At 40.8% G+C, this 24,427-nt stretch overlaps 2 protein-coding genes across 14 annotated transcripts in view; one reads left to right on the top strand and one right to left on the bottom strand.

The window, feature by feature from the left end:
• The window catches only part of CBX3 (chromobox 3), a 14,352-nt gene extending 5,555 nt beyond the window's left edge, over positions 1-8,797 (bottom strand). The window contains exons 1-5 of one of the 7 annotated variants that reach the window (XM_053969765.1): positions 7,609-7,734; positions 6,066-6,116; positions 4,139-4,288; positions 2,189-2,331; positions 521-686 (exon numbers count right to left, since the gene is read on the bottom strand). In XM_053969765.1, the coding sequence (XP_053825740.1) occupies positions 521-686; positions 2,189-2,331; positions 4,139-4,180 (351 nt within the window). In that variant the 5' untranslated portion in view covers positions 4,181-4,288; positions 6,066-6,116; positions 7,609-7,734. Of the gene's footprint in view, positions 1-520; positions 687-2,188; positions 2,332-4,138; positions 4,289-6,065; positions 6,117-7,608; positions 7,735-8,501 lie in introns of those variants that run through there. The other 6 variants (XM_053969789.1, XM_053969770.1, XM_053969774.1 and 3 more) reach the window with 6 other exon arrangements.
• HNRNPA2B1 (heterogeneous nuclear ribonucleoprotein A2/B1) lies at positions 7,828-24,427 on the top strand. 7 transcript variants are annotated; one of them, XR_008435611.1, is made up of 12 exons: positions 9,456-9,829; positions 13,057-13,167; positions 14,063-14,209; positions 15,425-15,635; positions 15,924-16,025; positions 16,115-16,204; positions 16,704-16,766; positions 17,237-17,356; positions 17,623-17,745; positions 18,779-18,861; positions 20,186-20,316; positions 21,140-24,427. XR_008435611.1 is itself a non-coding variant. In XM_053969650.1 (11 exons), exons 1-10 carry the CDS (start codon positions 7,986-7,988, stop codon positions 18,838-18,840), a joined length of 1,059 nt encoding a protein of 352 aa, XP_053825625.1. In that variant the 5' UTR covers positions 7,828-7,985; the 3' UTR covers positions 18,841-18,861; positions 19,013-19,498. The 7 variants fall into 7 exon arrangements, 6 of the variants coding, with proteins under 6 accessions (XP_053825625.1, XP_053825632.1, XP_053825643.1 ...); XM_053969650.1 differs by lacking the exons at positions 9,456-9,829; positions 20,186-20,316; positions 21,140-24,427 and adding exons at positions 7,828-8,015; positions 19,013-19,498; XM_053969657.1 differs by lacking the exons at positions 9,456-9,829; positions 20,186-20,316; positions 21,140-24,427 and adding exons at positions 7,829-8,015; positions 19,013-19,498 and having other exon boundaries at positions 16,115-16,195.

Genomic DNA, 24,427 nt, shown 5'->3' with positions numbered 1-24,427 from the left:
AGAAATCCAGACTTCTCAGGAAAGGTAAGCTTTTTTCACTCACCCCTTCTACTCCTTTTCCACCATTATGTCTGCTCCTAATCTAAGTAACTGATTGGTTTTCACGTTTGGCCATCTTGCCACTCACCCATTCAAAATCATATATTAAATATAGCAGCAAACCAGAACTTCATCTTTGCTCCATTCATGGACCTTTTGCTCTAATATAAACCTATCACTTAATACCATTAATTATTAACTCTTAACCAGTCTTAATTTCAATTATTCAGTAAATGTTATGGGACAATGTAAGAACTTTTAATCATCCATGTCAATCATCCTTTACTAACCATTTGGACAGTCTCATTAACCATAATGAATATATACCCTTTTCAAACCACAGACCCAGATGCTATGAAATTTTTACAGTTTTAAATGAGTGTTCAGTCTCATTCTCAAAGCCACAATATGATTTTTCGGGGATGGAGACGTAGGGGAGAAATGGAGGAAACAAAAGCTTAACACATGAACATATACTTACAGAATCACGTTTTTTCTTTGATTTACTATCATCAGATTCGCTATCTGACAAAGATTTTCTTTTGGCACCATCTGTTTTTTCTTTACCAGCTTTCTGAGAGTTCAGAAAAGCTTCAATTAGCTCTGGACAATCTAAGTTCTCTTCAGGTTCCCAAGTGTTGTCAGCACTGAAACATACACACATGTAAAACTAGTTAAAGAAGAAAAATGTAAAACTAGCCCCATGGCTCCCCTTACAAGAAGCAACTTAATTTTTGTCTCACTATATAAGGTAGGTCTGTAAAACCCTAAGGACATTTATCTTGCCACCTTTAGTAGCCTCCATGTACTGCATTTGATGACTGAAAGGATGCTCCACTAGCATTGAAAAACAACGTTCTTAACCTGAAGGTAACACAAAAAGCAGCTCTATTAACCTGTGTTCTCAGTGGGGTATGAGCAATCTGCACCCTACCAAAACTTAACTGTCCATTTAAACTGACTCACTTCCCGGGCTCCTCTAAAGACTGTCCATGAAAATAAACAATATGAGTACTAAGACTAACAGACAACAGAGTGTACACAGCAGTCATTACAAACAGCCTAAGTATAAATACAGACATATACATATATATATGTAAGCTTTCAGACATGAGGAACACTCTAAAGTTGTCTCTGAGCACTGAACACAACTATACCTAGAACTATCTGCTTCCTTCAGTTGACTGCAGGAGGGAACAAAGGTGGGCAGAGCTGGGCACTGCATATGTTTCAGTGAGTATGCATTTTGCTAACTAAAATTTTAAGAACGCTCCCCGCAACCACTATGCATCCCACGTGCAAATACTGGCACAGCACTACCGCACCAGCAGGATACCTACAAATTATTTTCCATTACAGTAACATATTATTCCAAGTTCAAATCAGACCCTCAAATACTAAACACATTATGCTTTACATTTATGCACACATCACTACACACATTTCAGGATGCCAGAGCGCACAATGTTGCATTGCACTCACTTTGGGAGGTATGCAAGATATAATATCACAGCATACATAATCATTTATGCACAAATTCTTCTTTCAGCTGGTAAAGCAAGCTGCCACAGAGCATCACTGGAAGGAGGCACAACTACATTCCTTCTTAAACAACCAGCTTCTTAAGTCTACCGCAAAGTTTTCACATACATATGTAAGTCCTGGGAAAGACACTCAAAAATTCCTTTCAAGTATGCCTAATGAAGGCAACCATTCCAGAGGCAAATTCAGTTGAGAACAGTTCACTAAAATTATTAATAAGCAAACTATCTGCTTCAGATCTGCCTGCAGTTTACAATCCTGCATGATTTGTAACTCAGAAGTACCATTCATTCTGCTTCATATATGATAACTGTCAGTCTATCTTACCTTGATAGCTATGGACACAAGCTCTATCAGAGTGGTAAAAGAACAATCAGTAAGAACTTGGTAAATGTCCTCAAATATTTTATATAGTGTAAACAATGAACTACATTATCTTCTATTTTATTTTCATACTTGACTGTCCCACTTGACTATGCATTTAGGGATATCCTTCCCTAAAGGTTCTTTAAAGTGGATGCCCATCATCCAAGCTCCTCTTTAGACAGTTTCAAATCAATGGTGTTTATTATTCTATCAGAAAAAGAAAAAAAAAGGAATGCCTTACTCTGTAAATCCTTTCCACTTCAAGTAGTATTCCACCTTTCCATTTACAACACGTCTGTCCAGGACTTTCTCCACAACAAATTCTTCAGGCTCTGCCTCTTCAACTTTTTTACCTTTGCCATTCTGTTTCTTTCCCATTTTGTGCTACAAAAGAAATTCAGAATGACATTTTTCTTTTTTTCCTTTGCTTTACACAGTTACTTCAGTGGCTTATTAACACTAAAGCCAGAAGCTCAGACTCCTTTCATGTTAGTGCATGTGGTCAGGTAACCTGAGCAAGACATGTTAATCTTTTGGGTTTTTTTCAGTTGCTTAATGAGATACCCAACACCACCAGCTTTTAAAAAGGTGAAAATTTTTTTGTCCACATACTCAGTGACTATACTCCCCTTAAAAATTTAATTCTCAGTGCTACATGCTCAAAACATCAGGAAGCTTCTAAAAGTTAACTCTATGCCTGTGAAAAGGCAGAGGGCAAGGCAGAAGTAAAGAGAAGTAATAAGGAAACTGTGAAAATGCATAAAATAGAAAAGGGATGGTACTGAAAAAAGGTGGTTTCTACCTTTCCCAAAAAAAAAAAAAAAAAAAAAAAAAAAAAAAGAAAAACAAACAAGGAGAAACTGATGGCAGTAAAGTTTATGATGTATTGCTACAATAAGCAAAATACTCAATAATAACCCGCAACTATTGAACAGGACACATGCTAGGAGCATTCCATTACTGCAGTCCCTTCTCATTCTTAGCCATGCACCCATGTAACTTACAAAGAGATGTCACAAAGGTGCATAAATTTAAGACTGCTACACTTAAGTACAGCACTTAACACATAAATGGTATTTTGCTAACTTACGAAACTTTTTAAATTTGATAGTTCAGGTAATATTCTTTAAGTTCTTAAAACAAATATTACATCCACATCATCCTCAAGGCATTCCCAGTTTAATAAGGCACAATTAAATAGCAGTAGAAGGACACATTTCAGAATTTCCTTGTTTGTAATCTTAACCTATCATGCTGTATCATCGTTCTGGAGGACTAGCAGAGCAAAAGCAGTTTGCTTGCCATTTTGGACTGCATCTCATAAAGAAATTGTCAAGTGGCAGCCATAAACTAAGTATTAAGCTCCAAAAACATAGTTATGCAGCACCCTAAATCAAAGTGGACAGAACTAATTCCTCACTAAAGTGCTTCCTCTACAACAGAGCACAGACAAGCATATACCACAAAGCACCTCTATTTGCTTGATAGCCATTCTCTAGTCCTCTCTAATGTGGGTTAGTTTGACAACGCTGCAATTTTGAAATTTTCAAACTTTCAGGCTTAGTAGAATTTTGTCTTGATGTGGTGAAAGGTAAAAAAAAAAGTATGTTAGAACAAAAACTGTCTTCTTTTAGTGAAGACTGGAAGATGATTCTCTTGCCAAAGCCCTGTCTTTGTACCCCTTATTTTGCATAATTAATTTTTTCCTCCCTCCCCAAAATACTTTACTCTTTATGGTTAGCAACCCATAAATTGAAGGTTCAAACAACACATATGATAAAAAGTGTCTAGTTTCTCATTTAAATAGCAAGTTTCTGTATATATCTCACATGGCCATCATTTTGATTTGAGAGCATAGAAGAGAGAACAGAGCATGTATTTCCAATTAGATTTTAAGTGCCTGCATATCCCAGGTATATTTTGACCACAGCATTCATGTTTGAAAAGCGTTAACTTAAGCATATTGGCTTTTTCTGCCTCCATAGGAAAAAGAATGCAAGACTGATATTGAAGGGAAATACAACATGAAGATGTCCAAGGCTTCTATGGGGGCAGCTTCTTTCAGAAAAATGGAAGTGTGAAATAGAAAGGGGTAGATATGAGGAAAATAAACAGTAAAAGTAGCAGAGGGAAAAACGACAACACAGAAAAAGACAGACTCACTATACCATAGTAATAACATTATAATTACTGGTGATGAGGCAAGCAGGCTACAAGTGGGGAACATCTCCATCTGTATTCTCCGTTGGACTAAAATTCTTTGATTCAATGGAAGACTGTTTTCTGGTACTCTTTTCGGCTTCACTAATTCTTGTCACTTAAAGATCAATGTTTTGGATTTCTGTATCAAAGCAACAATTTTTTTTTTTTTACTTTCTAAAACTTAAGTATCTTAAGTATCTTCCAGAGAGGAAAATGAGTATCATGGGGGTCTGTATTTTTTTCTTGAAGTGCAGTAAGAAATAGCAAAATAAAGAGTATGCTGCTTCTGTTTTAAATGTTAGAGATTTATTAGGTCTTGTGCATCAGCACTGCTCTTCAAACTCTTGAGCCTATTAAAATAGCACTTGATTGCAGAGCCTGCAGAAATACTGAACATGTTAAAAACCTGTACATTCTGGGATTATACAAGCCCATGCAAATCTCAGCCCACAAGTGAATTGTGATACCTGTCTGAACTTAAAGCATACTAAATGTCCACTTGACCCCCTGAAGCTCTGCTCTCTAGGGCTGCATGTTGTAAACTGTAAATTGGACATTTGACCATTGAAGGCTCATGTAGAGCTCGTTTCTCTTTCTGCATTCAGAAGTCATATGACTACACAGATGTAGATCTATAGAAAATCACTCTTTCGTTGAGGGGCAAGGTTAAAACACTGATGTGACACTGTGGTGTAAAATTTTAACATACAAGATGTAAGAAAATTGGAATTACAGCTCTAGAGCTACCCTACCCCTTAACATATTTAGGTTTTGCATGCAAATATATAACGAAGCAGAGTTAGTTATGGTTCCCATGGGAACCATAACTGATTTTCCTGACCTGTACAGCAAAATTCTCAATAACATCAAAAGATTAAAAATACTGCATTCAAAAGATTTCCTCTCTCCAAAGCACCCCTCCCCAGGCTAGCTAACTTCTTCTCTTCTTCAAATTAGGGATAAGTGGACAATCAATTACTAACAGAAAGTTTAGACATTCACCTCGGTGAAATATTTTAAACCAGTACAACACAGAGGAAGCACTCCATTGCACTTCTAAGCCAGGAGTTAATACAAGTTTTGAATATATTTTGAACTGAGTAAACATTTCTGTAAATTTAAGAGCAGGCCTTTTGAGTGTATTATAAACCAGCTGTTCTGCTGTTGGAGTTTTGAATCGTGCACATGTATTTTTGCTTACTTTCCCATCTCAACCTCAGATACATCTCACATTATACTTCTACAGGTCTGTCTTTCATGAAACTATGTATCAGTATTAGTTGAACTATAACCAGCAACCAACTGCCATTAGGAGTCCATATTTTAATGTCAAGCAAAGCTTTAGAGGACTTGAGATCCATGAATGCATCATTAAAATGGTCCAGGAGGGGTTGACATCTGATAATCTCTGCTCCTATGAAATTCAAAGAAACTGTTATTTGTTAAAAAGCATTTCAAAAGGCATCTTAATTATGCCACATCATTTCTCAATAATGTTACTTTTCATCTGTAAAGACTGCCTTTTGTCAGGCAAATATTTTTCTCCAAATACAGCGGGAGAAATTAAATGAATACATGATTTGGACTTTATTTTTTACATGTATGATGAATTACATGGTATGCTGAAAGGAGGCTAAAAAAAATCCTCAGTGTTTTCTATTGTAGAATAGATGAAATAGTGCAGAGTCCTTTCACAGTTTTTTCCCAACAAATTTCTCTTTAGAAATGGCAGATTTATTACAACCAAAGACAATGTCCTTTCTAGTAGCCTTACTTTCTGGATCTGAAATTTTGGTCAGAATAATGCTGGGGAGGGGAGATGTGGATGTATCTTTTAAATGGAGATGCCAAGTTATAAGTTTGAAGAAAAATATGTCGATTAAATCCTTATATACTTTAGGTGTGCATGAACTTACCAATGTAGTTTTATTGGAGGCCATTTTTATTGCAGACTTGCAGAGCTTTTACTAGAAAAATGCATGACAATTAAAAGGAAGTTTGCATTACTCAAAGAAAGGCATCCCAAGACAAGCATGGTCCTTGTTCCAACCCCCATGTATTCACTGCATACAACATTTCTTACACGGATTAAAATCCAGAACAAAAAGTAGGTTACTACTTTGTCCGGCATAACCCAGTAATGCACCATTAAGCTAGCCAGGATAAATGATACTGACAAGGTGGTATATAGGGTTGAAAAAAGATTTTTCCCAAGGCCTTCAAAAGCAAAGACATGTTTCTAGGGAAAAGGGGGAGGACCATCAGGGATGCTCATTTCCTTAAACCAAAGAGAACAAGAGTTCAGATTCTAGCAATTGAAGCTATACCTAAGGTATATTAACTGTAATTATCTGATGGGGAACAGATATATATTTGTGGTGCAATGAAATCGCCCATTATTCTTACAGCAAATTCTTATAAACAGCAAATATTTATCTTAATGCAACTATAATGTTGCCTTCTGATTCTCAAGTTGGCAAGAGCTAAGGTCCTAGAACAATATTAACTCAGCTAAGATGTACATACCACATATTTAACCTATGCAAATTACGTTGAACACAATCCATCCCCTTTTCCATGTCATTTCTCATACCGACCAGCTCCATAGGCATGTATTGTCACCGCCCCGCAGCGAGCTATAGAAATGCTAGAATTCCCCATATGCCTGGGTAAAGCAGAAAAGTCCTTTAAGGCCAGAAAGCCTCCCGGACTCAGCAATCCCGCCCAATCCTCCCCTGACACGGGAGGTGGATTTTGGCAGCCCCATGGGCGGTGGGGTAGGCGAGGTGGGAAAAGGGCCGGGGCCAGAGCGCCAGTGCCGAAGGTCTTGCCTTGTGTTCCCCGGAGAGGTAGTAAAAAGGGGTAAAAAAAAAAATCCCCAAAACCCAATAACAATCCCTCCCCCCCCCAAAACAGAGGCAGCCCTGCGGAGGCCTGCTGGGGGAGCCGCGCCTCGGGCCTGCGGCGGGCGCACATGAGGCCGGCGGGGCTGCCCCGGGAGAGGTAACGGGGACGCAGGCCCCGGGCCGCTTCCGCCGCCGCTGACAGGGCCCCTTCCACGCCATCTTCCCCCCGCCCCTTCACGTTTTCCCCGGGCCGAGCACACGCAGGGACCGCTGGCGGGCCGGCTTTGTCTGCCGCTGCCCCCGCCCCCGGCACTGCTCTCCTTCCCCGGGGCGACAGCGCCCGCGGGTCCGGGGTCCGGCCTCCCTCCCTCCCCGAGCGGGTGCCGAAGCCCCGATTCCCCGACAGCTCCGCTCCGCCCGCCACCCCCCACCGCCAAGGAAGCGGGGGTGGGGAAGAAGCGGCGGTGGGGGGAGCGGGCGGGTTGCGCTCCGCATCTCCCCGCAGCGGCCCGCAGAGAAAAGGGGAGTCAGGGAAGGGGACTCGAGGGTGAACGGGGTGAAAGGCGGCGGCTGCAGCGAGAGAAAAGAGAGAGAGAGAGAGAAGGATACAGACTTCAATGGTGCCCAGCCGCTTGGGTCTCCCGTCTCCTCCTGGCTCCCGCCCTGCGCGCACTGAGCGGCGGCGGCAGCAGCAACAGCGACATCCGCGGGGGGCTGAGGCGGGGGGTGGGGGCAGGGAGGGAGAGAGAGAGGGAGGGCGGGAGGCGGAGGGCGGGGAACGGCGCGGCGGTGGCTGGCGGGGCTGGGCTGGGCTGGGCGAGCACTGCGCGCCGGCGGCTGTGACGGGGCAGAGCGCACGACGCCGCCGCCGCCTACGCGCGAGCCGCTACAACCTCCGACCGTCGTCGCCGCCGGCACAGGAGGGGGGCCAAGACGTCTCTCCAACGCGGGGCGAGCGCAGGACCGCGCCAGGCGTCCAAAAGAAGGAAGATGCCTCGCGGCGACAGGGAAAGCGACTGGGTAAGCCTGGGGGAGCGGACAGGGTTGGCGGACCCCGGCAGCCACGGCCGCCATCATGGCCGCCGTTGCGAATGCGCGCCGGGCCGATGCTGCCCGCCGCCGCGGAGCGAGGCCCTCGATCGGTGCGGCCGGGAGGGCCCCGGGCGTGGGGAGGGCAGGCCAGGAACGCTGGCGTGGGTTTGAAGCTCATTTGGAGGGGCTCCCTTTGGAGCGCGGCCATTTCCCGCGTTGCGGCGGGGAGGCCTGGGCGTGAGCATGGGGCGGGGGGAGGGAAGTGGGCTCGGAAAGCAGCGGGGCTCTGGGGCCCGAGAACTCATTCATAAGTGGGAAAAGGGGTCGGGAGAGTCGGCTGGGGAGGCTTCGCTGCGGCCGGGAGATCTGCGGGTGGACCCGCGGTGAAGCTGAAAGGGAGGGGGAGCAGAGGGGGCGGGAAGAAAGGAGCTGCTCCAGCGCCATTTCTTTGGCGCGCGGGGCGGCAGCACTCACCCTTTGTCGCGGTGCGTGTAGGGCCGCCGGAGAGGGAAAAAGCGAGGGGATGAAGGAGGGAAGGAGAACAGAGCGGCGGAGCGGGCAGCACGCCCGATGCCGACGGTGCGGGATAGAGCGGAGCAGGCTGCGGCGAAGTCCGCCTCCCTCCGCCGGGGCCCCGCGGTATGCCGCACTTGGTGCCAAAATCTGTGTAGTTCTCACTTCCTCCTGCCTCCTGGGTGGAGGGGGAAGAGGGCCAGGGCGAGGTTTCGGGGAGCGATGCGCGGCCGCCCCTGACTAATACTAACGCCGAGGTTTGAGCCTTCGGGGTCTTTTGTCAGTTTCCGGAAAAAACACAAAAACAAGTGACACGGTTCCAGCAGCGTACGAGGCCGCTTCGGTTGCGCTCGGGCACGTCTCGCGAGCCTGTCGATTGTCGGAAACTGCCGAGCTGGCTGAAGTAGTCGATGACTTGCTGCGTCTTTCTGTCCGGAAATTGCCGAGCTGGCGCCGAGCGCCATTTTCGTGTGCTGCGGCAGATTCCGGAAATTACCGAAGCGAGTCGAATGGGCTTCCATTCCTAGTTCGGCTTTTTCCGGCGGCTGTCGAAGCGGATAAGCTCGACGACGACAGCTCCTTCGGCTCATTTCGGAGACGGCCATTACTAACGGAGTCGATGACTTTTCATTACACGATAAAAACACGTAGGGGCGTTATTCAGAATTGCAGCCCCTTTGGAGATATATAAGCTCCTGATCCTGGCGCTTTTTTTTTTTTTTTTTTTTTTTTGCCTTTTTTTAAAATTAATTAAACCTCGGAAGCAAGCCGGAGTAGGAGGGCGCTAACACTACGCGGAGCTGAATTTCAAATTACGTAACAGCTTAGGCAGCCATTACCGACCGGTTGTACGGTACTCTCGAGCGGGAATACATAAACCATGAAGAACATGGTACGTGGAATGGGAGGATTTAGAGCTTGCATTAAGAAGGGAGACGGTTTGCTTGTGCAGACAGAGTGAATTTTTTCGCGGCTGAGAATTACAAGCAAGCTTGGGTCGTCCGCGCAAGTCCAGGCCCTCCTGCCGGGTCGCAACGCGGGGCGGATGCTGGATGTCTTTGCGCAGAGGAAGGTTCTGGAAGTGGTGACTGGGGGCTGGCGCGCAGCCGGGCGAGGCGGCGGGAGCCGCGGTTACCGCGCATGGCGGACAGCGCGTTCTTGAGCCCTTGGCCATGGCTGTTAGCTGCGCTGCTGCTGAGGTGTCGGATGAGCGGGGGGAGTCAGAGCTCTGCGGGCTGGGGGGCCGTCTTGGCCTCGCGAGGCGCGGAGCGGCCGAGGCGGCGCTGCGGGTAATGGCGGTGGCGAGGGGGAGGGGTAAAATGGCGGCCTGACCGAGACTCGCGTCTGCGAGGGGCAGTGGGGATCCCTCCGGCAGAACGGGCAAGGCGGGGGCCAGCTGTAGTCGTTTGGTATGCACGGGGGCGAGAAAGAGCGCCGGAGACGCCGTAGTACCTTGTGTGTAGCTGTACACTAGAAGCAATTTGCAGCGCTGTCCCTGGAGGCGGCGGCTGCTCCCGGGCGCCATTTTCCCCGCCCGGCTCGGGGCCGCGGTGTTCCCGCTGCCGCCACATGGCGGAGCCGGCGCGGCCGCTGCGTCCCGGCCGCCGCAGGCGGCGGGCGAGCAGCCGCTGAGGGACTGCAGGGCTCTGGAGTTCAGGGATTCCCCCTCGCCTGTCTCCGGTAAACATTTTTGTTACCTGAATTCTTAATTCCGCTGTCAATGTGGATTGTGTGTGCGCACGTTACAGCTATGTGAAACACCTTTCCTTGCTCTGGTGATTAATTTCTCAGTAAAGGCTATGCGTTTTCCAGTGCTTTCAAGTTGCTTTAAGCCTGTGGAGTAAAGCTTAAAATACACACACATGAAGATCCTACGGAGGTAAGAATTTTCTCTGGCGCTTGGTTCCTGCCACGGGGCATACTGTGGAAATCTTGAAAGAGGTGTGTTACCTCCAGCTTTTATATTGTGGCCTTTCCTAGATATGAGGTGTCTCTGTCTTTACCAAAACAGTATTTTTCTTAGGATTTTGAGAGGTACTGGCGTGATGATAGTTATTGTTGTACATTATATACTTTCAGCACAAACTTTAGACGTGCAGAACTCTCTGAACTTTGGTAGAAAGTTAGTGTTAGGCTAACCAGAGCTTCTTGAAACTGCCTCATTTAAGACAAATAGTTTCTCCGCATCTAGAGATTTCGTGTTAGTGGAGCAGCATGTGTGTGCTGTTTTTGCACAGTGGTTTTCATTAAAGAACTGGTAATGAATTTCGTTATTGCTCTTTTCTGACGTGTGGTGCTTAGATGTTCTAGGTAGATCATGACTCTGCATCTGTAAAATGCATTATTATTCTGTGTAATGTCTGCTGGTTGTATGTAGTATATTTTTATAATTGCTACAGCTGATTGATTGAATCTTTCCTTGAGTTCCATTTACAGGTTTATAGCTGTTTTCAGGGGTAAACATTGGAAATATCCTACCTGCCTACTAAACTTTCTTAATTCTCATATTTTTATAATAATGTCCTTTATTAAGTGCATGGTAATAGATTATATAGAAAAAAGGTTTTTTTTGTAGATCTATGAAACTGTAAGCAAGTGGTCGCTAATTCTCAAGCAGCAGAACTGAATGGAGGATTTGTATTTTTGCAGTATTGTTGATTAAAATTTTTTCTTTGCCCTCCTACTCAAAATTAATAAATAATAGTATGACATATGATGAATATGATTTTTTTTATACTGGTCTGGTGTGCGGTGTTCTTTTGTTCGTTCATTTTATGCGATGAGGTGAAAAGAAGTTAGTTAAAACATGTGTCTGCTGCTTGTGAACATGTGTCTTATTTTGCCTGTCCTTTTGTGTTAGGAGGAGACAGTACTAGCTTTCTTTGTGTTCCTAGAAAAAAAGTAACTAGATCAACAAGCAGATATTTTTTCAAGAGAAATTTGAACTGGTCAGTCTTAAATAGAGTATGTATTTGGAAGAAGGAAGGGAGAAAGTTGATTTCCTTGTCAGACTGCAGTATGGAGGCTGCTAATACAGATGTGTGTTTTGAAAAAAAACCTGGGTTGTCACTGCCTACAGAAATTGTGTTCTGTTACATGCATCTTGATCCAGGCCTGCCTTGGACAACCTCAGAAAATATGTAGGTCTGCATGCAAATTGACTTAATACTTGTAAAAGCATGTGTGCACTGAAGTATTTTGCTTGTTTTCTTAGTCTCAGTGTTTTTCTAGTTTCCTTTTTAAATTTATCTTAATCCCCATTGCACAGTTAATCATGTTCTGTTTGTCAATTACACCTCCTGCTGCAATGTTTGAGTTGTATAAAAAACAACTGCCGCACTGAAGAAAGCCCACAACCAAACACCCAAGCAGATTTTCTTGATTATTAAAGTTAGTTAACAGTATAAAGCTGAAGTGATTTGGTTTGAGTTCTCTTGTCCCTAGCAGAACAGTTCTCTTCAAAACAACATTCCAAAATAATAAATGTATGGAAGGGGACTACATGTTAGTGCATTAAGTGTTTGGCATGAAATTTTCACATGTATGAGCTAGTGATACTTTTTAATGTAAAAACTGGCAATTAAAAGGCCTGCTTTGTACAAAACGTTTCCATAAAAGTGCTTTGAACCGGTAGAAGTCGGAAGGTTCTCCTTTCTGCTTTAGTTTACCAGTAAATACAAAAAAGTAAATGCAGTACCTTATTACTGGTCCTGTTTGTGTGGGGTTTTTCATGATGCTCTTGTCATTGCATAAAAGCTCTCTGCTTAACAGGTGCAGTGATCATTTCTCTGCAAGAAATTAAAGTGTTACTGAAAGTATGATACTAGTGGATATGAATATCCGTTATTCACATTGCTACTTTGAAGGGAATTATTTTAATGATGCTCCTGGTGAGGGTTTGTTGATAATTCCAGTGGTGTGGGATCCCAGATTAATTTTACAGATGCTCGAGTTTCATTTGTTTTAGTAATTATGGAGAAAACATGAATTGTTAACCTGTTATAGTACATACTTAGATGTCTTTAGTTGATTTTTACTTACAATGCCTTGGATGAATAGTATAGTAGTATTAATGTAAAACAATTTAAGCCAGAATGGTTTTCAGAAATGAATGTTACCCGGGATAGAATCAGACAGTATAAATTAATTCATATTTTCTGTAATAAAAACAAATCCCAAAGTTCTCATTTTCTTTAAAAAGCATCTCGTATGGGTCTTACAGAGGAATATTTTGAAAGTCTTCAAGTGTGGTCCCTTGTTCTGGATATCTAGAGGGAGACACAGGAGTAAGGACTAAAAAAAATATGTATTGTAAAAGTGGATCTGTAGAATTGCATAAATTGCTTAATTTCTTTAATAGGGGTAGAACCTTTAGAAGAGCCAGGTCTCATTTTGAGAATAAGTCTTACTGAAAGTCTTTGACACTTAAGAAAATCTTGGTTAGTGTCTGATTTGCTAATGCAGAAGAGGTGTTTCAAATTATATTCATATAATCTTTTTTTTTTTCCTGTGGCAGAGGGAAAAGGAGCAGTTCCGCAAACTGTTTATTGGCGGCTTAAGCTTTGAAACCACAGAAGAAAGCTTGAGGAGTTACTATGAGCAATGGGGAAAGCTTACAGACTGTGTGGTAAGTTTAGCATACCAATACGTAGTAATGGCATGGGCTGTGTAGGCATTTTAAATGTTTGAATTTCTAGATAGCTTAGAGAAGATGGAATATTAGCTTTTAATGGTACACAGTTTATAAACAGTTCAGTTCATTGTAGCAATGCATAAATTTTACTCTTGTAAAATAGAGTTGGGGAACATTCACAGTCTGTTTTTTGTCAAATTCTCCCAGATGATCTAACCACTGATTTCAGCAGTTCAACTTCAGTATCATTGTCTGAAGTGCATTAGGGAGTGCTTACAGAGAGCACTATTACATCTGTGTGGTTGGTAACATTTGGCAAAAAGCCGGTATCATAGTAAGGAGCCTCAGTAAAGCTGGAAAAGAATGTCCTTCTGTGTGATGTTTTGATAGAGTTATTAGGGTTGAAAGAAACCATTTAGGTCCATTGACTGTTTAACCAAGCACTAACAAGTTTATCACTAAACCATGTCCGTAAGCACCGCATTTGTGTATCTTCTAAATACCGACAGGGATGGTGTCTCTGGTAGAAGTACTACTCTTGGGAGTAGTAAATAATAACACAGGTTTAAAGTCTGTGGTCTTCATGAAGCTTAAAAGAAATTGTGTGATTTTTTTTTTTTTTTGCAAAAACGAACATACATATAAATGCACCTCACTGATCTAGCAGCATTTCTGAGTTAACTTGAGTCTTGGAGGACAACAGTGGTTTGAATTTATTTGATCCCAAGCAGTGTCACTCATTAAATCAACAGAGTCTGCTACTTTACTATAATTGTGTTTTGAAATCAAACCAAAGAAAAAGTAAATTAAGCTTACACACTTAATATTGTTAGCAAAAAGCTTAACATGAGACAGGTATAAATAGTTTAAATGTCTTTATTGATTTTAGGTAATGAGGGATCCTGCAAGCAAAAGATCAAGGGGGTTTGGTTTTGTAACATTCTCTTCCATGGCTGAAGTTGATGCAGCTATGGCTGCAAGACCTCACACGATTGATGGAAGGGTGGTTGAGCCTAAGAGAGCTGTGGCTAGAGAGGTAAGTATGGCTTTGAAAGCAGATGCTTCTCATGCTTTGAAAAATAGCTGTTTTGGTCAGACTGTTAGGCTTTGTTCTTGTTTGAAATTGCCTGGGTTTAAATTACCTGGTTGAAAGCCCATAGTTGGGGCACTATTTCCCACACTTTTGGTCTCTTATATAAATGTGTATTATTACAGTGAAGTATTATTTTTTCTGGTTGTAGAGTCCTATCTGCAAGGAACACATCTGGGGTCTGAAAACTGTTGTAGCAAACACGTTATGTTAAATATCTAGTTATCCAAATTCCAAAGTAACTCTTCTCTGGAATAGTTCCTGTTCCAGAAGCCTCAAATTAATAAACTCCCATCAGTCTTTCTGACTATTCCAAGATCTTTCTAGGGTATTTCTAAAAGGTACATAAAACCGGAGAATGTAGCAGGGAAATTTTTCCAGTGCTCATGTACAGAATCATCTGTGGGCTTGTGCTGGTTTTAGCCACAGACATACTTGATTTCCACTTCAGGGTACAAATTAGGGGTGTGTGTACAGGAGTGAGGTGAACATGTAAGCCAGGTTACTGTGGCAGAGGTACTAGAGCAAGAGAGGATTATAAGGCAAGTTCTGTTCACCACACAGAAGCTCTGGGAGGATTTACCAGATTGAGGTTGGACTGAGGTGTTTAATACATTTGGACTGATGAGCTGTCCCAAAAGTATGGGGAAATGGAAATTGTAATCAGTGGTACCTCTGTTATCTATCCCAATTTTCTTTACATTCTCTGCAGAAGCTTTGGAAAAAGGTAATTACAGCAGCATGTGTACATACTATAAATGAGGTTAAAACGTATAGTTGTGAATTTGCTGAGGTTGAAGGACCTTGATAAAAATGGAATGTGGGTTCACTGGTGTTGGGGAATTGGGCAGAAAAAGCTGATGAATCTCTGTTTAAACAATTACAAAAGTCATGCTCTAACTTATTAAATACTTGAAGGTCTTTAAAACAGTTGATGTGTATAGTTCTTCAGTGCTTTTAAAGCTTAAAAAGGGGGAGGAGAGACCTCCACGTAACCCTGTGTTACTTTCCTCTCAGAAAGCCCCCTAAATTAGCTTGCAAGCACTCATAAAAGTGCTTGAAAAGTCGTAGTTTATCTGAATTCTATTCCTAAAATCCAGGTAAAATAGTGCTTTATGAAATTGGTTTTTTTGGTGCTAATTTAGAAAGTTCTTTTAACAGGAATCTGGAAAACCTGGTGCTCATGTTACTGTGAAAAAACTATTTGTTGGTGGTATTAAAGAGGACACTGAAGAGCACCACCTTCGTGACTACTTTGAAGAGTATGGAAAAATCGACACTATTGAAATTATTACTGACAGACAGTCTGGTAAAAAGAGAGGGTTTGGATTTGTTACATTTGATGACCATGATCCTGTGGATAAAATTGTATGTAAGTAATTCCACTCTTTCTTTGGATAGTATTAATTCTTACAGCCTTGGTGTAAGGCTAAACTTAGACATAATGGGATTAGTTACACGCCTGTATTATTTGCTACATCACAGGTTGCTGAATTGTGTGGGAACATGTATTTTAAGTAAGGGTTATCATCCTTGTTAAAAAAATTGTATGGTATTTTGTGTTGTTTCATATGATTCCAAATGTGTTTGGATTGGAAGTCTGATATTCTGACTTGTTGCCAGTTAAATGCTGATAGCCTGTTATTTGATACGGTTACAGTGCAGAAGTACCACACCATCAATGGACATAACGCAGAAGTAAGGAAAGCTCTCTCTAGACAGGAAATGCAGGAGGTTCAAAATTCTAGGAGTGGGAGAGGAGGTATGTATAAGTAATGGTTAATAGTTTGTGGTTGATTCTTGTTTTTACTTTCCACAATCTCACTGCTTATAAACGTTAAACTGATACAGGGAACTTTGGTTTTGGTGATGCTCGTGGAGGTGGTGGCAACTTCGGTCCAGGACCTGGCAGCAATTTCAGAGGGGGAGCCGGTAAGACAGGCATGTTTGTAGCATTTACATTTTTTACCTTATTAATGTATTTCTAGTTCTGGATAACTTTGTATGCTGTGGCACTGTTTAACTTAAATGCACCTGTAGCAGTTGAGAGAATTTTTGGGAAAAGGAACCTGTAAGTGAAGTTGTGTTTTGGTTTTTCTGTTTTGTTTTGTTTGTATTTTTTTGGTTGGGGTTTTTTTTTTAGCTTTTATTGAAAGCCAAAAGTAATCTAAATTATTTGCTAAGAAGGTCAGAGATCTCTCTGGTTCTCTGCAGTGCTTGCCTGACATTTTAAAACTGGGTACTGTACAAATGCAAGAAAAGGAAAAATGTAGAGCAATGACTGGGTGTTTTGCTTTATTTTTCTGAAGTTAATTGTACATGTTAATTGTACAGAAATTCATAATTTCTGAGATTTAGCTCTTACGGTCATAAGAGTTTGAGAATTCGACTCTCTTGCTACAGGTAAATTGAAAACTTTTGGGTTTTTTTCTCCCAATAGATGGATATGGAAGCGGCCGTGGATTTGGTGATGGATATAATGGATATGGCGGAGGACCTGGAGGTTAGTTTGCTGTTGTGGTGGTGGTTTATTTTTCTCTCATTAAGAAACGCTTCCATATTTATATCCATATGTATAAAATTTATCTGAATTACCTGAGCCATTTTGTTGGCTTAAAAAATGCACATGGTTGTTGGCTTATGTCAAATTTCCATATGGCAAATTGTATGGTTATTTCTTGGACAAATATTCTTTTCTTTAGGATAAGAGTGGGTCTTAAATTTCCTGGAAAATGAAGATTTTAATTAAATCTTTCAGTTGATGTCTTCAGGCAGTCTGACTGTTGGGGTTTGGTCATAGTTCAGTTAGGGTGGGACTTGGTATGTGCTTTAAAAAATACTGTCCATAGAAATTTCTTTACAAAACTACCTTTTTCTTTCTCTTTGTTCTTCCAAACAGTAAAACATTCTTTGTGTATAATTTTAGTGCATTTTATATTGAAAGGCTCATTTAAAAGGATTATGTTCTCACAGGTGGCAACTTTGGTGGCAGTCCTGGTTATGGAGGAGGAAGAGGAGGCTATGGTGGAGGAGGACCTGGTTATGGCAACCAGGGTGGGGGCTATGGAGGTGGTTATGACAACTATGGAGGAGGTAACGTTTAGGCTTAGTGTTCAAGCATTTCAGTTATAAATTACTGCAAGTCATTTGAGGCTGGGGGGGAGGGTAGTTTGGAAATGTTGTGTAAGGAAGCTGTTTTTCAAGTAGTATGACATAGATGGAAAACATTGGTGAATGCACTGCTGGAATACATGTGTGATTTTGTACTTTATTTAGAATTTTTATAATGGAGTGTCTTTGAATGTTGCATCCATTTTAGCTCATGTAGGTATTTCTTCACTTTCGTGTTGATTATACAGGCAATTATGGAAGCGGAAACTACAATGATTTTGGCAACTACAACCAACAACCTTCAAATTATGGTCCGATGAAGAGTGGAAATTTTGGTGGCAGCAGGAACATGGGGGGACCATATGGTGGAGGTATTGTATATGTCCTGTGTATTTCCTTTTAGCTGGAGTTGGGTGGACTTCTAGGACTTCAGGGGAAATAGAAGAGATGACATGGGGTAACTGTTGAACTAAAAAATGGTAGACTGAGCTTAGATACTAGGAAAATTTACTCTGAGGGTGATGAGGCACTGGAACAGGTTGCTCAGAGGTGGTGTGTGTGCCCCATTGCTTGCAGTGTTTAAGGCAAGGTTAGGTGGGACTTTGAGCATCCTGGTCCAGTGACAGATATCCCTTCCCATGGCGGAGGGGTTGGAATGAGATTACCTTGAGAGGTCCCTTCCAACCCAGGTTATTCTGGGTGATTCCAAGGCGGATATGTAGAAGTCGGATAACTTCTGCAATAGACGGACTGCAGTGCCTGTGTTCTTTCTGCAAGTTTGTTTCAGTGTCTCATCTTGAGATTGTAAAGCTTGTCTCAGGAAAATTAATTTTACTATTTTGAAACCTAAAGCATACTAACTTTTTCCACAGTGTTGTGGAATTTCGAGTTTAAAGATTCTGTTTCATGTTCTTTGCTGTCAGCTCACACTATTTGTGGAGAGTCTAGTTGCTTAATTTCCAGCATATTTGCTGTGATTTCTTTTTATCCTCCTCTTGTGTCTTTTTTTCTTGAGATGTCCTGCTTTTTGTTGTCTATAAGTTACTTAATATGGAGTATCAGGCTTGTGAAATGGAAACTGAAACATGAAGCCCTTTCTTGTAAGGTTTAGCCTGCAAGCAATTTCAGCCCTCACAGGCTCAAGACAGCACAGTGCATCAAATTGCATGTGGCACTGTTGAATCTTCTAAGATTTCAGCATATAGTTGCTTCCTGTGGCAGTCTTTGGAGGTTCTTTAGAGGAAGACAGTGAAATGTTACAAGTCTGTGTTGCAAATGCTGTCACTGGAAGTAAAGCAGATGTTACTCTTCATTTAGTCAAGCTTTGATTGCTTCAGTCAAAACCTTTCCTAGGTTAAAAAATGTACTGATGGGACCATTCTGTTTCTTGTTCTGCAACTGCAGGAAACTATGGTCCCGGGGGCAGTGGAGGAAGTGGTGGCTATGGAGGGAGGAGCCGTTACTGAGTTTCTTCAAGCATGCCATGGGTAAGTATGTTTTTAAGTGTTGAAATTGCAGTGATTCTTGAGAGTAGCTGCAGGAGTTAAAAACTTTTTAGGATATTATCTTTCCTTTTAAAAATGGTTAGATGAATAATTTCATAACCTATTTTTTTACTCTTTACTTCTGTTGAAACAGGCTTCACTGTATAAATAGGAGAGGATGAGAGCCCAGAGGTAACAGAACAGCTTCAGGTTATCGAAATAACAATGTTAAGGAAACACTTATCTCAGTCATGCATAAATATGCAGTGATATGGCAGAAGACACCAGAGCAGATGCAGAGAGCCATTTTGTGAATGGATTTGGATTATTTAATAACATTACCTTACTGTGGAGGAAGGATTGTAAAAATGCCTTTGAGACAGTTTCTTAGCTTTTTAATTGTTGTTTCTTTCTAGTGGTCTTTGTAAGTGTAGAAGCATTCCTTTGATAATGTTAAATTTGTAAGTTTCAGGTGACATGTGAAACCTTTTTTAAGATTTTTCTCAAAGTTTTGAAAAGCTTTTAGCCAGGATCATGGTGTAATAAGACATAACGTTTTCCTTTTAAAAATTTAAGTGCGTGTGTAGAGTTAAGAAGCTGTTGTACATTTATGATTTTAATAAAATAATTCTAAAGGAAATATTGTGTAATTTTAGATTTTTTTTTTAATACTGTAAAATAAGGCAAGGAGTGGGTAGTATAAGGTCCCACAAATAATACAAAGCTATTGTTGTACGTGTAAAATTTAATGCTGGTGAGAAAAAGTATGTTGTCTGTAAATTACCAGGTTTAAAATATCTAGGTAACTTAAGGGGTATCTCTGCAAGGAGAAACACCTTTTTAGATTTTTTAGATGCTGCTTCTTCAATGGCAAGGAAAGGAAAAAGCCCCAGCAAGGTACTCTTCCAGGGACGCAGGTCTAGTACAAGAGAACTCTTGAAAACGTCACTAAAAGTTCAGCCAGTCTTAAAAAGCTGTGCTGTATCTCTGCAAAGCTTTAACTACGGTAGATTGTTTATAAGGATGGCAACGAAGGCTGAGGGTGTAGAGCAAAATAGTTCTAAGCTTCAGTTAAACTTCTTTAGGTAAGATCTTGTTTACTTTTCCTTTCTTAATGTTTCAAAACTGAGAAATTAATAATGTATGACAGTATTCTTTCAGTATAGTGATTATCATTATGTAGTTTAACATATAGCAATGAATTGAGTTAACAATTACAAATTGAAAAGAAACTTATAAATCCTGTTTTCTTGTATTATTAAATTATTTTACCAAAAAAAATGTTAATTTCAGCTACTTAACATATTTTTTTCCTACTGGAATCTAGCTATGATATGAACCCTGGACAAGCATAGACTGCTGCCACTGTACACTGCTACAGTTGAACAAATGAGACCTGCAAGTGTCCATTAGTAAAGCTTTGCAAGGGTTCCATCCCTGGTGTTGGTAGTTAAAATGGTAGGTCACAAGTTAAATCATACAACTTTATTTTTGCATCCTGCAACATTTTCTTTTTTCTTGGGAGTCTATGCATTATGGTGGTTGCAAGGTAATGCAACGAAGGTAGTTCTGTGCTGTTGAAAATGAACTATGTTGTTATGTGTCTTGTCTGCTGTAATCTATTCTATATAACACATTTCATCCTGAAGGTTCCCAAGTAACTGTAGACTGTTTACGTGTAAGGAAAAATTTCACCACAGAATACATCTGCCTCTGTGAAGGAATGTGTCGTCCATTCTTTTAACAGCTGCATAAGCAGTTCTTTAGGAGGGCAAGTAAAACCTTCAAATGAAACTGCAGGTGGTATTTCATAAGTGTACAATGTATTTATGTAAATTGGAATTTGGCTAGAATGTTGAGGTTTCCACCATTTTTTATAGTTCTTGCAGCTAACAAACCTTAGTGCCAAATTTAGTCAGCCTTACTCTCACTGCATTGAATGTTTGCATCTCAAATTGATGGAAATTTATCAAGTAATGAATGAGTTATTCAGAGTAAGGGTGGCATACTCTACTAGATTTGGTTTTAAATAAAAATCAACAAAACCTATCCAAAAAAGAAAGGCAACCAAAAATGCCTTAATTTCAAAGTTCATTGCCTCTAAAAGGCTACCCATTGAAGAACGTGGACTCAGCTAACAAAAGTCCTGTTCCTTTTGTGTTAGACACACCAGTGAACTGCTTATACTTTTTTTTTAAAATGGCTGAAGTTCCCCTATTGGTAATTTGGTTTAGACATATGTGATAAACATCTTCAGATACACTTTTTTTTTCTTTGGCAGGAAGGTGCCATGCTGCAGGTAACTAATGAAGAAGTGGTCAACCACAGAAACGCTTCAAGAAATAAGAAATTCTGTATCATCAGAAAATAGTTGGTTTTGCTGCCTTCATTAAAAATCTAGAGGTTAAACGAATACTGATAGAACATCACAATTAGTACAGCTCCCTGTCATGATGGGTTTTTAAATTACAGTAATAATGTCTTGTAAGCCTTTCGAATAAAATTCAGATTCGTTAGGAGAAACAAATCACTAATGTTAAAATAGCAAACATTCTGTGAGTAGAAAGTTTAACTACATATATTTATAACTTTCATAGCTTTAAAATAAAAGTATTTTTATACCAAAGTAGTTTTAGTGTAATGCTTAATAAAGACTTAGTGTGTATCTAACATTAAATAATGTTTATGTTTAGACCCTTTCATGATTTGAAACATTCCATTTTGAGGTGAATTTAAAACAGAATCAGTTTGACAAGTGTGTTCATGGAACTTGCTTCTCTGACCATGGACATCTGTTCTCTTTTGGGAGAAACACTGCTGCAAATTTAAAAGTGCTGATGTCTTTGCTGTTGGACACAAGTGCTTAAAAGTAGCTATGTTTTGGTTGTGTTTTATATTACCTCATACTTTCCTGTTAACAAAACTATGACCTAATTCAGTTTCTCAGATTGCAATAGGACAAGAGCTTTATCTTTTTCACTTTTAAAAGAGTTTTTAGCATGATGACAGACAGACTGACTGGAATGTAGAATTCCTGCTGTACAAAACTGTATTACCCATAGCTGCATCTGGGGGCGGAAGGAAAATACCAAAACAAAAACAGCCAAACCAAACAAAACCATTAAAACAAACACCAAGTATGAGCTTGAGAAAGCTTCAGTTGGGAGTGTATTTAAGGGAAGATATCTTGAGGTTATACTATTTTAACCACTTATCTTCATGCATGGTTTATTCAAAACTTGAAATTTATATGCTTTGGCAGAATCATCATGTCTTTAACCTTTATAATACTGTTTAAGGGTTCATGTAAAATTTTTTTTCTGTTTCTTAAGTTGAACTTTGAAATACTTGAATAGGTAACCGATGGGCTGCAGTGGAAGCAGAAAATGAAGACACACAAATCTGCTTTACTTTCTTCTTTCCCAACAGAATGACCAGATCGTAAAGAATTTGCCTTCTTTCCTATAACTTAGATTTAGTCAATGGAAGTTTTTTCTTCACAGTTGCCACGTCCACATTCGTACACCATTTTAAAAAACTAACAAAACCACTTCAAAGGGCAGTAATTTTTTTTTGTTTGTTTAAAATACTAATTTCAGTAGTGTAGCAACAAGGTTTAAAATTTACTTGAATTGAGTATGTTTTCAATAAGGAGGATATTCTCATTTTGATCTGATGGCAGTGGGGGAAGGGATTGTATAGGGGGGACAGCACTGTGCAAGAATGGAATTACTGGGTATTTCAAGTCTTGGAAACCTGGTGTCTTTAAGTTTCCTGGTGTCCTGCTGTTGAACTTCCCTAACTTTTCTCTTGGTATGGTCTTAAAAGTTATGGCACGTGACAGTCAGCAATGGTCACCAGCAGATGTGGTGAGACAAGTCACAGTTTTGAGTCAGCGTGATACTGGAAGTTAGCAACTTCGAAATAAAAGCAGTATTGTGTGGTCAACAATTTGTAGACAATGGATGCTTACTTTCTGTCAAGTGGGATTTTGTCACTACAGACTTTATCTATACTAGTAAATGTAACATTACAGTGCTTCCAGGTACTAAGAGCTGAGGATCAGGTTGTCAGTACTAGTACTTTTCCTCCAGCGAACACTTTGTGCAGCAAACTGAGGGAAGAAAGAAAAACATCATAACTTGTTGCTAACTGGTATGTGAGCCAAAGAACACCCAAAAATCGGGTATGACTTGTATTTAAAGTGATGGTGAAAAGAGGTCAGTAGTAGGGTTCTGGCCACTCAGACTTCGTGTTATTTACAATGAAAGTTGAATTTTGTTCACTTCTGTTGTGCTGCAGGTGCTAAAAAACATCTCAAGAAAATGCGAACAATTGCTATTAATACTGTAAAATGAACAGGACTCGAAGTTTGTTATGTGTAGGAAAGGCTGTCTTCTTATAGTTTGATGATGAATGTACATGATCTCTTGGTGATGAAGTCATACTGCTTCTGTGGAAGAAAACCCAAGACCCAAGCCCCAGAAATGGATCTGAGTTTTCAAACAGTTGTCAGCTTTGCCTCATTGGTAGAGGATAATTTGCTGGGAATATACTGGGGCTGTGCATTCCCTGTAGGTTTAGTGTTCCATTTGGTTTTTGAAGCAGAGTGTGTGATGCAAGTGAAACCCCCCCCATAGTAGTGCTGTTACTTCTTTTCCACCCAAGGGAGGAATGTTTATTCAGCCATAACATTGTGTGTCTAGGAATGCATAGGGGTGTTACATGATAAGGTTTGCCTGGGTAATAATCCATTTTGCCAGAAGTACTGTCCCTTTTAATAGTCATGTTTTTGCTTTGCAGCTGCTGTTGATTTGTGTTGCACAGAAATTTTGTCAGGAGTTACTTATTCCAGTTAATAGAGCAAGAACTGGTTTGTTTATCAGCAGTAAAATTAACATTGTATAAATAATACCTGTGTGACTTGCCTGACAGAGTGCTATGAACATTAGGTCAACAGTGGGCACCTCGTCGCAAACTAGCTTGTGTGACCTCCCATGCTGCTTCACTGTACGAAAAAGGGTGACTGGGGGAAAGTCCTAGAAAATTGCTGTTACTGGCACTCTTCCTCCTCCCCGCCCCCCGTAAGGTTCATTTCGGAGCATTCTTGTATGAAAACGGGTGGCTGGTGGACTTCACGGAGTTCTAATGCAGCAGGTGTCAAGTTACAGTACTTCATGAGGTATACACTACAGTAATACGACTTCACCTGGTTACATCTGCCATCTCTATTTGATTTACTTAATAAAGTTTCTCACTATACCCTGGTGTTGAGTGTCCTCTTGCCTCATTTATAGGTCTCTGCCACCTCTGTCCTCAAGATTCTTGTTAGAATTGTACTTCTGACTCCCAGAGGATGAACTGACATGTGTTTGTGTGTTTCAGTAGAAGGATTGACAAGTTGATACTCATGAAGTGCTTTGTCCAATCTTTTCCTCATTGAAGTTTGTTCTGGTTCCCCCATCTAAAACTAGATTGTAAGCTCTTGAGCAGGAACATCCTTAGGTTGTAAAATTTGGCATTGTAAAAAGCCAAATCTATTGAATAAAACCTAAACCATGAATTTAAA

This window comes from Vidua macroura, chromosome 1 (genome assembly GCF_024509145.1).
Source record: "Vidua macroura isolate BioBank_ID:100142 chromosome 1, ASM2450914v1, whole genome shotgun sequence".
Lineage (NCBI taxonomy): Eukaryota > Metazoa > Chordata > Aves > Passeriformes > Viduidae > Vidua > Vidua macroura.
This window is presented reverse-complemented; position numbering and strand designations above follow the sequence as displayed.